Here is a 15,000-nt window from a genome sequence, read left to right as displayed (position 1 = left end):
CAGCCAGTTGTGCTCGCCCATCGTGGTGTACGAGGAGGACGTGAGGGAAAATCGCGTCATCGCGCAGCAAAAGAGAGAGAGCTTGCAAGAGTCCTCCCGTACTCCCGTCTGTATCCTTTATCTGAAAACACACGCTAGTTTGAATATTGCCTGAATAGGCCTAAGTGAAAGATTCTACAGAGATGGCTTTTGGTTCAAGAGTGTTTCTCAGCTGATTCACGCACTAGTCAGCCTCTCCAATTACAGTACATTGTTATGTTACCTATAATAACCATATTGGAAACACTGAGTGTGTGTCTGTGTGTGTGAGTGTCCTTAACAGAGTGCGTCAGCGTGTCTGGTGGGTTCCATGGGGACCCTCAGTGACAAGCTTGCTCGCCTGCCCTCTCTCTGGCCTGGAAGCAGGAGCTTGGTCAGTGTGAGTCTCCTCCACACAACCACACACACACACACACACACAACCTTCTTGGTGTGTATGTCATGTTTCATATGTTAAATGTATTACATGTGCTGTGTTAGAAAAATGAAATCAACAAATATTAAAAAAGGGAATTATTTGTAGGCCAATACATGACCTGTGTGTTCTGTGTGTTCTTACCGAGGGTTCAGGAGCAAGTGCCAAACATGTCCTCAAACCTATCCTCTGTGCCCGAGGGAAAAGGTATCGTACGAACACACTCCTATGGACACAGAACACTATCACACTCCCAAAGTCATCTCTTTATGAATATCTTTTTCATAGCGGTTTCAGTTTCACAATTGTAGTATGGTTTAGCGGTTTAGCCTAGCGCCAAAGTTATTCTCCCTCCAGAGAGACAGGACAAGGCCCAGTCCAAGTTCACGCGTCTGACCTCCCAGCAGGAGTCTAGCCAACCGCCGCAGACGCGCAGGAGCAACATGCCAGCTGAAAAGGTCAGGGGTGAGAGGTCAATATAGATTGGTTGAGAGGAGAGAGATGAGGCGCGACGTATCGCATGCAAGACTTAAATGTCAACTGCTTATTATGTAAATTGTGTTTTTTTATCAACTTTCCATAACAGCTGTCATCATTGAGAATGCACCGGCACTGTTTGGCGGAAGGTTCTACTCTGCATATTTAATGTAGAGGTTCTGACCTCCAAACAACATTGTCATAACGTATGAATGATACATCAGATAGCCTTGTTACCGATTGGTTAAAAGAGTCCATACTGAAAGGTGGACAATTGGAAGCTTGAATAAGTATATTTACAATTCAAAAAAGATTGGTCGAGAGCAAAACAATTCTAATCTGCAATAACCACCTGTCACAGCAAACACATCATGCACACAGCACGAATACATATGTTTAGTTATTAATCACATCACAATAACAATAACACATATTTGTAATATTTGTAACTTCAAATCAAACTTTATGTATATACATAGCACATTTCATACACAGATGCAATACATGCTAATACATGCTAATATGAATAAAAACAGAGAGATAACTAGAGAAGAAATACCAGTGTACCACACACAAACACACACACACACACACACACACAATGTTTCATACGTTAAATGTATTATGTGTATGAGTGTATTATGTGTTTGCTGTAAACTGTATAACAGCCATGGGAGTTTAAACAGTGAGGAGTTCTTTCTGCTAAATGTCAAACATTTCTCTACTTTTCTCTCCTTTCCTTAGAGAGAGGAGGGCATGCCCAAGCTGGTGGAGCTGTACCAGTACCCAGGCTACAGCCAGGACGTACCCGTGGCCCTGCCACACAACACAGCCTTCTCCACCGTAGTCACCCATGTGGTGAGGGCACAGCGCCACCTGGCCCACAAGGTACAGTACTGCAGTTGGGCATCTTCCTCTTTAGGGAGGATATCTGTCCTAACACACATCTGTGTGTGTGTGTGTGTGTAGATGTTCTGTAGCCCAGGTACAAGGCTGTGTGTGTGTGTGTGAGAGTGTGTGTGTGTGTGTGTGTGTGTGTGTGTTGACCCTGCAACCCAGGTACAAGGCTGTGTGTGTGTGTGTGTGTGTGTGTGTGTGTGTGTGTGTGTGTGTGTGTGTGTGTGTGTGTTGACCCTGTAGCCCAGGTACAAGGCTGTGTTCCAGAGAATACTGTCTTCCTCCACCATGGAGGACCTTGTCATGGACACATTCTGGTGGCTCTTTCTGCAGAACTTCCAGGTGACATATTCAAACAAAACAAGACAGAAAAAGTCTGATTGAATCTCTTTGGTGTTCAAGGACCGCGTGCACAGCTTGTGTTGCTCCATGTCTCTCTCTACAGCCAGACACGTGGGTACAGGACCGTCTGTTCGCTCGCGTCGCTGAGAATTACATCCGGATCCTGACTCAGAGCTTAACGTCACGTAGTGGCGACATGTTTCTCAGGGTAATGTCTTAACGGTTAGCTATCACTGCTGATTGAACCAGATGCTATTGACAGAGTGCAGAGGATTTGACAGTTGAACATCCTACAGATAAACAAATACATGTACACAAAACATGCAGTATTTGTACGATGTATCATCCTATCAATCCATTTTGTCATTTTAATATTGTAAAATGCAACCGGTGATTATTGTTTTGTTTCAAGGAGATGGGAAAAACCGTCAAACGTCAAACCGAAAGCTCATACTCAGCATGAAACATGTGTACATCAGTAGCCTAGATCGTGGGCATATTATGAATAATTTATATCACATTGTTGATATTCATACCCCGGTAAAGGAGTTCCCCAGCACCCTGGCCCAGACGCTGTACTGCTGCTTCTGCTGCTGTTTCCCTCAGTCCTGCAGCACCGTCCGCAGTGACGCCTTCCTCATCCCTCTGTGCTTCACTGCCTACCAGTGGACAGGAGGTGACACTGCAGCCAGCCACTGGCAAAACAAATAAGATATTAATAACATGCAAATGACACATCAAACACATGCTACCTGTCTTTCTGCTCATTCTGTGTGGTCATGTTTTGTGATGAAAAGGCATCATAAATAATATAACTTCTAAAAAAAACCTGACAGACATTGTTATCATTTATGTGGTTGTCCTTACCTGATGGGGCGATTTAGAGAGATGGGGCGATTTAGACCTGCACAAAAGTAAATAATGTAACGTTAATCAAATGAGGAGTATGGTAAATCTCACTCTCTCTCTCTGACTCTTCTCAGGGATCTGTCCTGCCCCTGACGTCTTCAAGAGGTGGGACTTTGCGTCTCTGGAGCCGGAGGAGGCCAGCAACGTACAGTTTGTGTCAGGGAATGAACAGAGTGAAAAAGAGAGCGGTAGGGTCAATGTTACCTGACATCATCTACCCACCGGAAGTCATTCTGCATTTTAGTATCGTTATTTGTGTGTGTGTGTGTGTGTGTGTGCTCCATCTAGGGTCGTGTCTGTCTCTCATGGAGACTATGTTCTCCAGAGCCTGTGTCAATGAGCCTTCCAGGAGCCAACAGCCTAGTGTCACATCTCTATCTAGGAGGAACCTGGTTAGTCACACACTCACACACATACACACACTCACACTCACATACACACTCTCTCACACATACACACACTCACTCACACTCACATACACATACACATACACACACTTTCTCACACATACACTCACACACACACACACCCCCGTACTGCTGCATCCAGTACAGAGTACAGTAATACAGGCTCTACCTTGTTTATTCGACTGTGTGTGTCAGAGTTCAGTGCAGAGCTGTAGCCAGTCCAGTCTGAAGACCCAGCAATCCAAAGATACACTCACCTCTGTCAGCACAGCCTCCGTGAAACAGGGTAAGACATATGCACTCACTTCTATATTCAACTGATATATTCTGTGTATGTGCTTTTGCAGCCTAGTTGTTCTGCTCTATAACTGGTACTTCATGCACCTTTTATGCATTATTGTTGTTGTTTTTGTTGTTTGTGTGTTGTGGGGTTCCAGAGGAGGCAGGGGCCTCAAACAACATCACAGGAACAGACTTGAAGGCTCTGACTGGCCAGGGCAACCAGAAGCCTGCCAGAGAGGTCAGACAGACTGACAGACAGATACACAGACAGACACACAGACAGACAGATACACAGACAGACAGACAGATACACAGACAGACAGATACACAGACAGATACACAGACAGATACACAGACAGACAGATACACAGACAGACAGATACACAGACAGACAGATACACAGACAGACAGACAGATACACAGACAGACAGACACACAGACAGACAGACAGATACACAGACAGACAGACAAACAGACAGACACACAGACAGACATGAATATACAATAGATCTCTATCTTTATCTTGCCTTTCCCTCCCTCCCTATCTCTCTGCCTGTCTATTTCTACATCACTCTTTCTTTCTCTCTCCTATTTCTCCTCCCCCTCTCTCTCTCTATTTATTTGACCCAAACACCTACATATGTATCTCTCTCTCTCTCTCTCTCTCTCTCTCCCTCCCTCCCTCCCTCAGTCCCATGCTGCCTATCCGACCATGGAGTATAAGCGTGGTGTGTTTAACGTGTGGGGGAACAGTCCTCTGGTCCAGTTCTACATGCGTGTTCTTAACGCAGACCCACGGGCGGGCCACAACGTGCTGGTGGTCAGAACCGAGGTCCTCAATCTGCCTCCATATCCTCTTACTGGGTTTAGATAGCATTGTTAGAAGTGTGTGTGTGTGTGTGTGTGTGTGTGTGTGTGTGTGTCTGTATTGAACATGAACATATACAGTAGAGTGCCCGTGCTGCAGAATAGACATAGCATTATATATATGTGTGTGTGTGTGTGTGTGTGCATGTACTGTATGTGTCGAATTTACGTCGCTCCGCGTCCTATCTGTCCAATTGAGTGATCTATGAAATCAGCTATGAAATGATCTATAAAATCACCTATGAAATCACCTATGATATGATCTATGAAATCACCTATGAAATGATCTATGAAATCACCTATGTAATCACCTATGAATCATATATGAAATCACCTATGAAATGATCTATGATCAGCGTTCCTTCCCTTGACGGCTGTGACGTTACGGTGGGCTCAGTGACGTACAGGGACATTCTGACCCGGGCCCAGGAGAGGTCAGGGGTCCACCGCAGGGACCTGAGGAGCATGTGGGCCCGCTACGCCCAGGACCTGTACGCCCTCAACCAGAGGAAGCTGGACGAGCGCTACCAACTCATCAGGTTACAACACACACACACACACACACACACACACACACACACACACACACACACACACACTCTCTCTCTCTCTCTCTAAACGATCGATGTTGGACGCGTCTTACTTGTTCTGTAAAAGCTACTGCCTTATTCGTTTGATTTACTACACTGGACATTTGATGATGATGATGATGATCCTTCCTCTCCCCTTTGACCCAGGAAACAAAAGAAGATTCTGTCTCAGAGGCCCGCTGTCCGGAGACTCTGCCAGCTGTTGGTCCCAGAGAAGAATGTGAGTTCAACGAGGCTGCTGCTTACAGGACCTTACAATGAATTACATCACCTTTTTTTTCATAGCCCTTTTCCAGCTGGTATTTACCCAGTATTTACTAAGAAACTATATGGTAACAATGGAGTAACAAGGGCTACATTCTGGTAGTAAATGGCACAGAGGTGCTTGAGTCATTAGCTTTCAAACAGTCATTGTAATTAATATGTAATTGCCAGGTAATAAAGGTTTAAGCCTGTACTTTCTGAATGATGTACCTGTTTAATGCTGGGCTGTAAAATAAAGGGTTATCCAATCAACAGATACAATATTTAGACACAGGCAACCAGAGTTTGTCTCCTGGATGTGGGATTTTCAGTTACTAATTATGCTGGTATAGGCTTTTTATAATGAAGTTGATGTTATTGTTAGATGGTACTACTGACCTTTCTGCTTCTGATCCAGAATGAAGAGGAGACCAGGTCTCGCTGTGAGATCATGTACGCCTTTGACATCGCTGTGTCTGGTCTGGACACGGTTCGACCCCCTCAACCCTAAACCATGAACCGTGAACCATGAACCACATTGTTTCTCAGCCGTTGAATTCCTCAACCACAATGCAGTAAATATCATTCTTCATCATTTGTGGATTTGGCTTAATTTCTTTTCAGAGGGAACTCAAAAGTGATCGGTCGCCCCACTCACAGCCAGTGGGGAGATGCTGTAATGTAATATAATCACCACAAGGTGGCAGTGTGTACATGGATATGAAATAGACTGAATAACGAAGCGAAGACACCTTTAGTTGAGACATTGATGACTTCCAACGTCAAAAACACCTTACCTTAGATGAGTTTTAATTAAACACATAAACCGGATATATTCTGATGATAGGTTCACTGTGGACATAGGGCAAACATCAATTACTAGTATCAAAAACAGTTATTGTCTGGAAAACAAAACAAAATGATTTTGTGTTGATGTTTTTAGACACTGTTAGATAATCAGTCCGCTGCAAACAGCTTGGTCTGACTTGAGAGAGAGAGAAAGGGAGGGGGGAGTGAGAGAGAGAGAGGAAGGGGGGAGGGGGAAGAGAGAGAGAGAGAGAGAGAGAGAGAGAGAGAGAGAGAGAGAGAGAGAGAGAGAGAGACTCTCTAGCCAACAGACACAGGGCGAGATCACAGGCCATGTAAGGAGATTTGGTTGAAGAAATACGGCTTTCACTGGCTCTGTATCTTTGGCTGTACTCGACAGATTCGAAAGAGAATGTTTTAAAAATGGATTTACTGGTCAGCTAGGAATCCTCAGGATTTACGCTATTCGTGTTCAAAGCTGCATGGGTATATAATATAATCAACACAGATGTGAGTGAACATCTGAGACAATAAACGGACCTAGAAACAACATCAAATAAATGTCGGTTATAGTTTAGAAACACTGATATAACGTCTATCAAATGTCATGTGAAGGCTTACCTCTGCACCGATTGCAAACAGTGATAGTCCAGCCCGACGTTCTCCGTTCCGAGCGCGAACGGAGATGAGGGAGTTCATTTGAAATACTTTTTTGAAATACTTTTTTCAAGTATATGTACTGTACAGCATCTGGAAACTCCGTTGCTTTTACCTTTGAGTCATCTCTGAGAATCACCATCCCTTACAGTCTGTTAGGTGTACATAGCGGTGTGTGTCGAGGTCTGTGAGAGAGTGAAAGTCAGCTAGACCCAAGAGTGTTAGGTTTTGTATTGAGATTCTATTGATGGGTGTTCTAGTTCGTTGATGTGATATTTCATGTGAGAAGGCCGTGCGCTGGGTTGAGTCAGTCACTCATGAAAGTGCTTTGAACAAAAAGGGAAAGCCGTCGGCAAGGCTGCTCATTCAGCACAGCCCAGAATGCATTGTGTTTGTGTAATTCAAGGAGATCAATAGCTCTGTGTGTATGGGTGGGTGGGTGGATGTGTGTGTTTCTCTCTGTCTGTTTGTGTGTGTGTGTGTGTGTGTGTGTGTGTGTGTGTGTTTCTATCTCTCTGTCTGTGTTTGTGTGTGTGTGTGTGTGTGTGTGTGTGTGTGTGTGTGTGTGTGTGTGTGTGTGTGTGTGAATGAAACAATTCATGTGGAAAAAAATCCAAGATCCAATAACATGACTCATCATTGGAGTTAAATGGAAATGTATACTATTATATTTAAAAAGACTGAGACATTGTATCGCAATAATGACGCGGCTACCACCATTCCTCTTCTCTAAGAAGAACTCCACAATCCGTGTAATATGCAGTCAAATAAGTATAGCCAGACAGAATCGATAGGAATCCTTATTCATTCAACAACTATTTTCTTTGAATTTAGTTTTTGTCACAGTATTTGGTTGGATCTGATGTAGCTAGTTCGACAGGATATTTTTTTGTGTGTGTATTATTTCAAATCATTGCAGGGGGCTTCGGAAACTGCCCCCACGACTTCAGCCTGGCCTTAGTCATTAGTCTCTCACGCCTAGTGCCTCCAGGTGGGCAAATGAGTGTACTGCATGCCACCAGGTTACAAAGGCTGTTGCATGGATAAGATCTCAAGGACACAGAGGAGAGGTAAAAATAATATAGATTTCTTTCTTTAAATAACTATTTACACCACATAATGAGACACGCACTGTCAAGGTGCTGTCTTTGTGTTGTGGCACCAAACAACGTCTTTGCTCGGAGCAATGTCAACGCAGACAAGCACGATATTCTGGGACGTCTGTTTTCTAACGAAGAAAGCAACGTTTTGGAGCAAGAGGCTGCCTACGTCATCAAACCCACTTACCCTAGAGCCCAAATGCTAACTGAAATACAGAATGAAATGCCAGTGAACTGAAATGTCATGTCACAGAATTAACATTTACATTTTTGTACATGTATGGCATTTACCAGACACCTTTATCCAAAGTGATTGACAACAAATACATTTGTCTACGGAAGTGAATCATCTATCCATCAGTCATTATCAGAAAATTAACTATGGGGGTAAGTGAAATGTCAGGAAGAGAGCTGTACTTACAGTATCTATTCACTTGTTTCAACAGTCTTCACTGAGTAAGAGCACAACCTGTCTAGTTATGGAGTACTGAGTGACTTAGAGGCTGCAGTACCTTCCACTATCCACACCAATGTCGGGTTCAAACCCGGGTCTCTCATGTGGAAGACACAAGCATCTACCATTAGGCCGAGAGGACATCTTTGAGGTTCCGGCGTGGGGGGGGGGGGGGGGGGGGGTGATGACACTTGAACTTCTATTTCACAGGCAGGGCTACCTCATCTCGAGAGTGTGTTGTGTGACTCCAAATCACCTCTGCTACATGACCATACCCGTTAGAAGGGTAACATCAGTACTGTGTTCCAGTGGAGGCTGGCGGAGGAGGACAAGAGACCGGGCTCATTGTAAATGCATGGGTTTCTACCTCCACCACTAGCCTCCCCCCTAGTGTGTACAGTATACATCACAATCCCTCCGGGACCGTTGTCAAGTAAAACATTGTTATTAAACCGTCACCGAGGGTCGAGCAATGGAAGCGAGCGACCGCTTCTGTGGTAGTACACACACAGACAAGACAAACCACTTAGCGTACGCAAGGCTAGTGGAAGTCCCGCTTCACCGGATAGGCCCCGAGGCAGATGTCACCCCCTCGGAATCGTCACTGGAGTGGACGGTGTGTCGGTGGCCGTGTGTCTCCACGTGTGCTCTGGGAGAAACCTTGGGCAGACGATTGCGTGGGCAGACGGTACTGTGCGTGGGCAGACGATACTGTGTATGTCTCAATTCCATGTAGACCACCTGCCCCAAAGGCATTTGTAGATCTGAGAGGACTAGGAAGGGTGTCAATTCCACCTAGCCTATCCCTATCAGAGGGTAAAGGGAGCGCTGTTACTGTATTGCTAGTATCAATCTATTGCTCTTAGATCTACTTGAGATGCCTTGGGGTAGGTGCTAGTAAGAGGCTTCTCAGCAGGCAGCACACACACACACACAATGAAATGAGTTGGACACAGACATCTTGAAAATCTTACAACGTATATAATTGACACAAGGTTCCAGGAACAAACAACAGCGAATGACATATTATTATTCAACCTCTTTCTTGTATCTATCTTCACCATGAACACAAACTCTCCATAGGTTTGATTTTGGAAAACAATCAAAACAAAAATAGAAAATCAAAAACAAAAAAGAAAATTCCAATAGTTCTTTTGTTTTTCTCTCTCTCTCTCTCTCTCTCTCTCTCTCTCAAATCAGCACCTTTCAGAAAATGCCAGCCACATTCAACTCAACACAGAGGCTGATCTAAGGTCAGTTTTGTGTTTCTCCCTCTGTATGGTTAACATTAGGATTGGGGGGGGGGGGGGATACGTTGATCCTAAATCGGTGCCGAAGAGCAACTTCTACCCGACGCCTCAACTCATGAAGGGGATATAAGTGGTGATCAGGGCCCCTGGTGGTCGGTCTATGGTATTACACATAGTTCTCAGGACTACGGGAGACATCTCAGTGGTCTATATCTATCATCGGTTCATACATTACATTACAATCCTCGTGAATAAACATTTCTGGAGGGCGTTCGACTCGCCACCTGTTGATCGGCCATCTTGTGATGTCTTTGTGCAGAAGACAATGCCATCCTATATCGAAGACGCTATAGGCTTTGTACGTCATAAAAGTGCAGCGTTTAAAAGAGGGGGGGTGGTGGTGGTGGGGGGGCGGGGCAGGGGGGGACTCTAAACTACAAACAAATGGGGTCTGAGGGGTTGGAGAAGGAGAGGGGGTTGTGCAAATTTCAGGCAGACAACATTGAGAGACATGGGCGTGGAAAGCGAAGTCGGGAGTTTGATGATGTTAGTTGTTTTTGGAATTGGAATGTCACCACCAGGGTCGGGGGGTCGATTCAATTCCATTTCGGTTCAGGAGATGAATTGAAAATACCAAATCAAGATTTATTTATTTTTTAAAAGTGCAATTTACTTTCATTGAGGATCTGTTTCATTCCTGAAATTGAATTTCAATCTGCTTATATTGAAATGGACCTGACCCTGGTCACCATAGAGAGGTTTACAGGCAGTCACAGGTGGACATTTCCAGAATATTGAATACACAGTCTATCGTTGTAAAGAGGACTATAATTTCAACCTTATTGAATAGAGAATTGTATCAGTTGTATCTATGCAGTACATTTCAACACTGCGTGCTTTGCACCAATTTAAAAAGCCTCCAAACCTTCTTTTCCATAGAACACACACACACACACACACACACACACAGTCTTTCCCACCCTCCCACGCAGTGAAAGGCGAGCCTTGACATTTCTTTGAACCACACTGAAGTACATATTTCCTCCCTGTGAGCCTCTCGTCAACAAACCCCTACATAACATTCTCACAACATTCTCCCAACGTTGCAGCATAATGAAGCACTGTATCCATGTCACGTTGCCATTCTGTCATATGAAAGCATGAAACCTTTGAATGTCGCTAGAACAGATGAATACTCTGAAGGGAGGTGGTGGTGTGTGTGTGTGTGTGGGGGGGGGGGGGGGGGCAAAGAGAAAGGCACTGAGATGGGAGATGGAGAGCAAATGGGGGTGGAGGAGAAAGCCATAGAGAGAGAGAGAGAGAGAGGGGGGGGGGGGCATGTGGAAGTGAGAGAGAGGGGGTGGAGGAGAGATGAGGAGAATGGGAAGAGAAACAGGAGGCGAAGGGAGAGGATGAGAACCTAAAACAGACAGAAGAGAGTCTAAACATCATCCCATCATTTCATTCCCTACAGCACCTAATCAAACAGAGACAGTCAGACATATATGTACACAGTCTTCTTCAGAACAAGTGGTTATATACTGTGTATTGTATAAGTGCAGTGCTTTTCTCTCCCCTGTGTGGACTGGCCAATGCTCTGTACTAGTAGCTGGAGTCATGGGCAAAGGGGCTTAACGGTAAAAACGAGTGTGTGTTGGCCCAATCTGAAAACCCCCTCCTATTGCTGCTGGTTGACACTGTCCAAAAGAAACCCTACATACTGTCAACAGATATCATACAACATTAAGCCTCCAAAATAGGACAATTTCAAGTCGTCAATATGAGCCGTAACTGATATCAAATGGATTCAACATCGTTACACACTAGAATGACAAAATACACAGCCAGCCTCCCCCCCCACCTCCCCCTCCCCTCCCCTCCCCCGGAGCCTTCACCCAGAGTAAAGCTGCGTTCAACCTCCCAAATCGGCCCGACCGCAGTGTCGATAACTAACGATCGCTGTGGACTGGACACCCCCCTTGGGGGCACATCTCAAATGGCACCCTCATCTCGATAGTGCACTACGTCTGACCCCGTACTGCAGGGCTCCGGTCAAAAAGGAGTGCATTTCGTGGAGAATAGGGCGCCATTGGAGACCCACTGCCTAAGACGTGCCCCCCCCCTCCCCGCCCCATCTGATCCTTCAGAGTGGCCTGGGCTTAGAGGTACAGATTTGCACTAGGGAGGGTGTAGTGTGGAGGGCATAGTGTGTAGTGTAGAGGGTGAAAGGGGAGTGGGGGGGGGGATGGGGGGGGGTTGCGTTACTCCCACAGAAGAGGATCAAGTGGGAGAAAATGCGATCACTGCTATTATTGTAGCCTGACATTAGAACACAGCGGGAAGTGCTGATGTGAAGGGCTTTTGGGTGTTTTTTTTTTTCTTCCCTCGACGGCGGTGTGATGCTGTGGGGTTTTTAAATGCTAAGAGGGTTTTTGAGGGTCTTATTACAGTAAATCCCCCTCCGGTCCAGATTATCCTCCCTTAAAAACTCATCAATAGTTTATTTCATTTGAGTTTGTGGTAAAAGTTATTTCATCTATAAATATGTGGGAGCAGGAAGCACTCCGGGGGTTGAGGGGGTGGGGGGGGGAGTTTCTGTATTCCTCTGTTTTTAATAAATAAATAATCCTACAAACACATAGGCAGTTTAAATGAATGGAGAAAAACAAACATTAGGCTCAGCGCTACTGCAAAGCCCCCTCCCTCCCCCCCCCCCGCCGCCGTGCCCTCCCCCCACCCCCGCGTCACCTACTCCAACACACTGTATGCATCTCTATAGTCTACAGACTGTTAACATGTCTTACTGTAGGTAGAGGTATCTCAGAGATCCCAAACACCAGTAAACAAAAACAAAGAAAAAGATGTGAAAAGACCAGCTCTAGTGGTGCCATAATATACCATAAAATCAAAGACGAGAACAGAACCAAGAATCTAGGAATATTCATCATTACTCCATTTTGTTCTGATCCGAGACCAAGAAGGAAGTCCATCCATTTTGTTTTTTTTGTTTCCTTATTTTTTTTTCGTTTTCGTTTTGGCAAAGTAACTACCCCACCCCCCCCCCACCCCCGACCGATGACCCCCCCCCACACCCCCGTCCCAAACTCAGTCCTGATTGGTGGAATCCCCCCCCTGTCAATTATCGCCGGAGCAGCAACGTGACCAATGAGAGCAGGCAGAGGGAGATGCAGGGGAGGGGCTGGCTGGCCACGCCCTTCATAACCTTCTTGTTCTCCGGGACGTAGGCGTAGAGTTTGGGTCGGTCCGTGCTGGGGACGATGAGGCGTGGACCCCGGGGACAGTTATCATCAGGGCACATGCCACTTCCTGAACCGCTGACATCATCGCCTAAGCAAAGAGAAGAAAAAAACAGACATGAATTATAAAACTGAATTATAAGAGAGAATCTGATTGAGCCCTATGAGGTAAAATATATTCAGATTGTTTTTTTTTCAGGTATTTTAACTAATTAAATAACCTCGGTTGTTAGCCCACTCATTGAAGGTATGCACGTCTGGCTTTAAAAGCATAGGAAACACATTTGCACTCAGAGGATTGCAATGCTCTTTCACATTTGCAGTGCCTCCTTGGCTACAGTCCAAAAGTGAGACCAGGGGCCCATTATCTTTAATCTGTTATTCAATGAACATTTCCACTCCCTGATCACACAGGATAGAACTACAGTACAAGCAGTGTTTTAATCAGGCATCTGATAGACACCTAAGAGGCAAGAGAGGCTGGTGCCAGGTTCAAGGCCCAGATTAGCGTTTCTGTGCCAGTTTCTCACACAAAGAGGCTTACGTAATGTACTACCAAAAATTCTGACCTCAATTATTCAACATGGCATCCCAATTTAGGCCACGTTTTGTTTTTTTTCCCTCTCCTACTTACCTTCAGCTTAAAAAGCCAAAAATAGCACTTCCTGTTTTAATCGAACACACTTAACTGGAGTGGGAAAGTGAGCTAGGTCTTAACGGATGACAGGCTTGTTCGTTCTTTCGAGGTTTACTGACCGTATTTGAGGGAGAGCTCTCTACTCCACACAGACACAGATCTAAAGGTCACGGATCTAAAGGTGTTTCTCCTAATAGTAATGACTATGATTCGGGGGATGGGTGAACTGATCTGAGGTCTGTTGCCCTCAGCCCAACTTCGACCCAACTACTCACTGGTGTCCTGGAAGTCCACATCGTTGCCGTTGAAGGCGTTCTTGAGGCGGTTGGTCATGATCTTCAGCTGCATGATCTGTTGGCGGATAGTCATGTCTGGCTTGGTGATGTCGATCTCCACCTCGGGGTTGTTGATCTGGCTGGCCAGGCCGCCGCCCATCACCTCCGGGAGGTACCTGGAACAGCGAGGAGACACGGGCTCAGTCCCAATACTCTAACAATGGCTTCCTCTCTCTTTTTCACCTTTCACCTTTATGATCGCTGATTAAAAGGATTGGAAGGGTTTCCATCACATTGATTTAAATGTGGGATAAGGGGAGGGGGATGGGAGGTGATTTGAGACTGTGTGTGTGTGTGTGTCTGTGTGTGTGTGTGTGTTAATATGTGTGTGTGTGTGTGTGTGTGTGTGTGTGTGTCTCCTACCGGGCACGTGTCATCCCGTTCCAGCACTTGTCCTCCGCCGCCGCTCCGGTGGCCACCCTGTCGCTGCAGAGGCTGCTGGGTAACTGAACCCAGTAAGGCTGCATGTCCCTCAGCTTCCTCGACACGTCAGACACCTGAGAGAGGGGGGGGGGGGGGGGGGGGGGTGGGGGTCATACATGTAACAGCTCATAGCTTACATACACACAGCCTACGGAAAACTGTCAGGTGACACTGTTGAATAGTACTTCCAAGCAAACTCACGTTGAGAAGATTGCTGCATGTTGAGCAACACTTTTGTGGGTTTGTGTTTGTTTTTCAGTCACAAAGAGTAAAGCAGTGTCACACATCCCTGACATCAGTGAGGAATATTGAAGTTTAAAAATTTAAATTTAATTTGTGCCACTTACTTCCGGTTCAAGCCAAAAATCCCAATTCATTTTTCCAATCAGGATTTTCTTTTTTTTCCAAATAGAAGTGTTGTGTAACTGGTATGCTTACAGTTTCTTGTACATTTTCGTCTCTGATTAAATAGAATTCGGTTCATGTAACCGTTTCTCAATTATTTTTTGTCTCCATGTCAAAACATGAAAAATTAATGAATTCACAAGAGATTGACAACGTGAAGACTTATCAAACGCTAGTTAATCGGACCAGAAAACCAACCAGAAACTT

The 15,000-nt window shown here is 45.3% G+C and overlaps 2 protein-coding genes across 2 annotated transcripts in view; one reads left to right on the top strand and one right to left on the bottom strand.

Moving 5' to 3' along the window:
• Positions 1-5,979, top strand: part of LOC310819265 (protein FAM227A-like) — a gene marked incomplete at both ends in the record, with an annotated part of 5,990 nt that extends 11 nt beyond the window's left edge. The window contains 12 exons of the mRNA XM_083690509.1: positions 1-98; positions 812-912; positions 1,676-1,819; positions 2,072-2,170; positions 2,274-2,378; positions 2,717-2,846; positions 3,154-3,267; positions 3,924-4,006; positions 4,460-4,632; positions 4,992-5,174; positions 5,373-5,445; positions 5,887-5,979. The exon at positions 1-98 is cut by the window's left edge and continues 11 nt beyond it. Of these exons, the coding sequence (XP_083546635.1) occupies positions 1-98; positions 812-912; positions 1,676-1,819; positions 2,072-2,170; positions 2,274-2,378; positions 2,717-2,846; positions 3,154-3,267; positions 3,924-4,006; positions 4,460-4,632; positions 4,992-5,174; positions 5,373-5,445; positions 5,887-5,979 (1,396 nt within the window). The remainder of the gene's footprint in view (positions 99-811; positions 913-1,675; positions 1,820-2,071; positions 2,171-2,273; positions 2,379-2,716; positions 2,847-3,153; positions 3,268-3,923; positions 4,007-4,459; positions 4,633-4,991; positions 5,175-5,372; positions 5,446-5,886) is intronic.
• Positions 5,980-12,859: 6,880 nt separating this feature from the next.
• Positions 12,860-15,000, bottom strand: part of gpc1b (glypican 1b) — a 58,680-nt gene continuing 56,539 nt past the window's right edge. Inside the window, exons 9-11 of the mRNA XM_083690319.1 lie at positions 14,329-14,462; positions 13,906-14,081; positions 12,860-13,084 (exon numbers count right to left, since the gene is read on the bottom strand). Coding sequence (XP_083546445.1) covers positions 12,876-13,084; positions 13,906-14,081; positions 14,329-14,462 — 519 coding nt within the window. The 3' untranslated portion in view covers positions 12,860-12,875. The remainder of the gene's footprint in view (positions 13,085-13,905; positions 14,082-14,328; positions 14,463-15,000) is intronic.

Source organism: Argentina silus (assembly GCF_951799395.1).
Source record: "Argentina silus genome assembly, chromosome: 18".
Taxonomy (NCBI): domain Eukaryota; kingdom Metazoa; phylum Chordata; class Actinopteri; order Argentiniformes; family Argentinidae; genus Argentina; species Argentina silus.
This window is presented reverse-complemented; position numbering and strand designations above follow the sequence as displayed.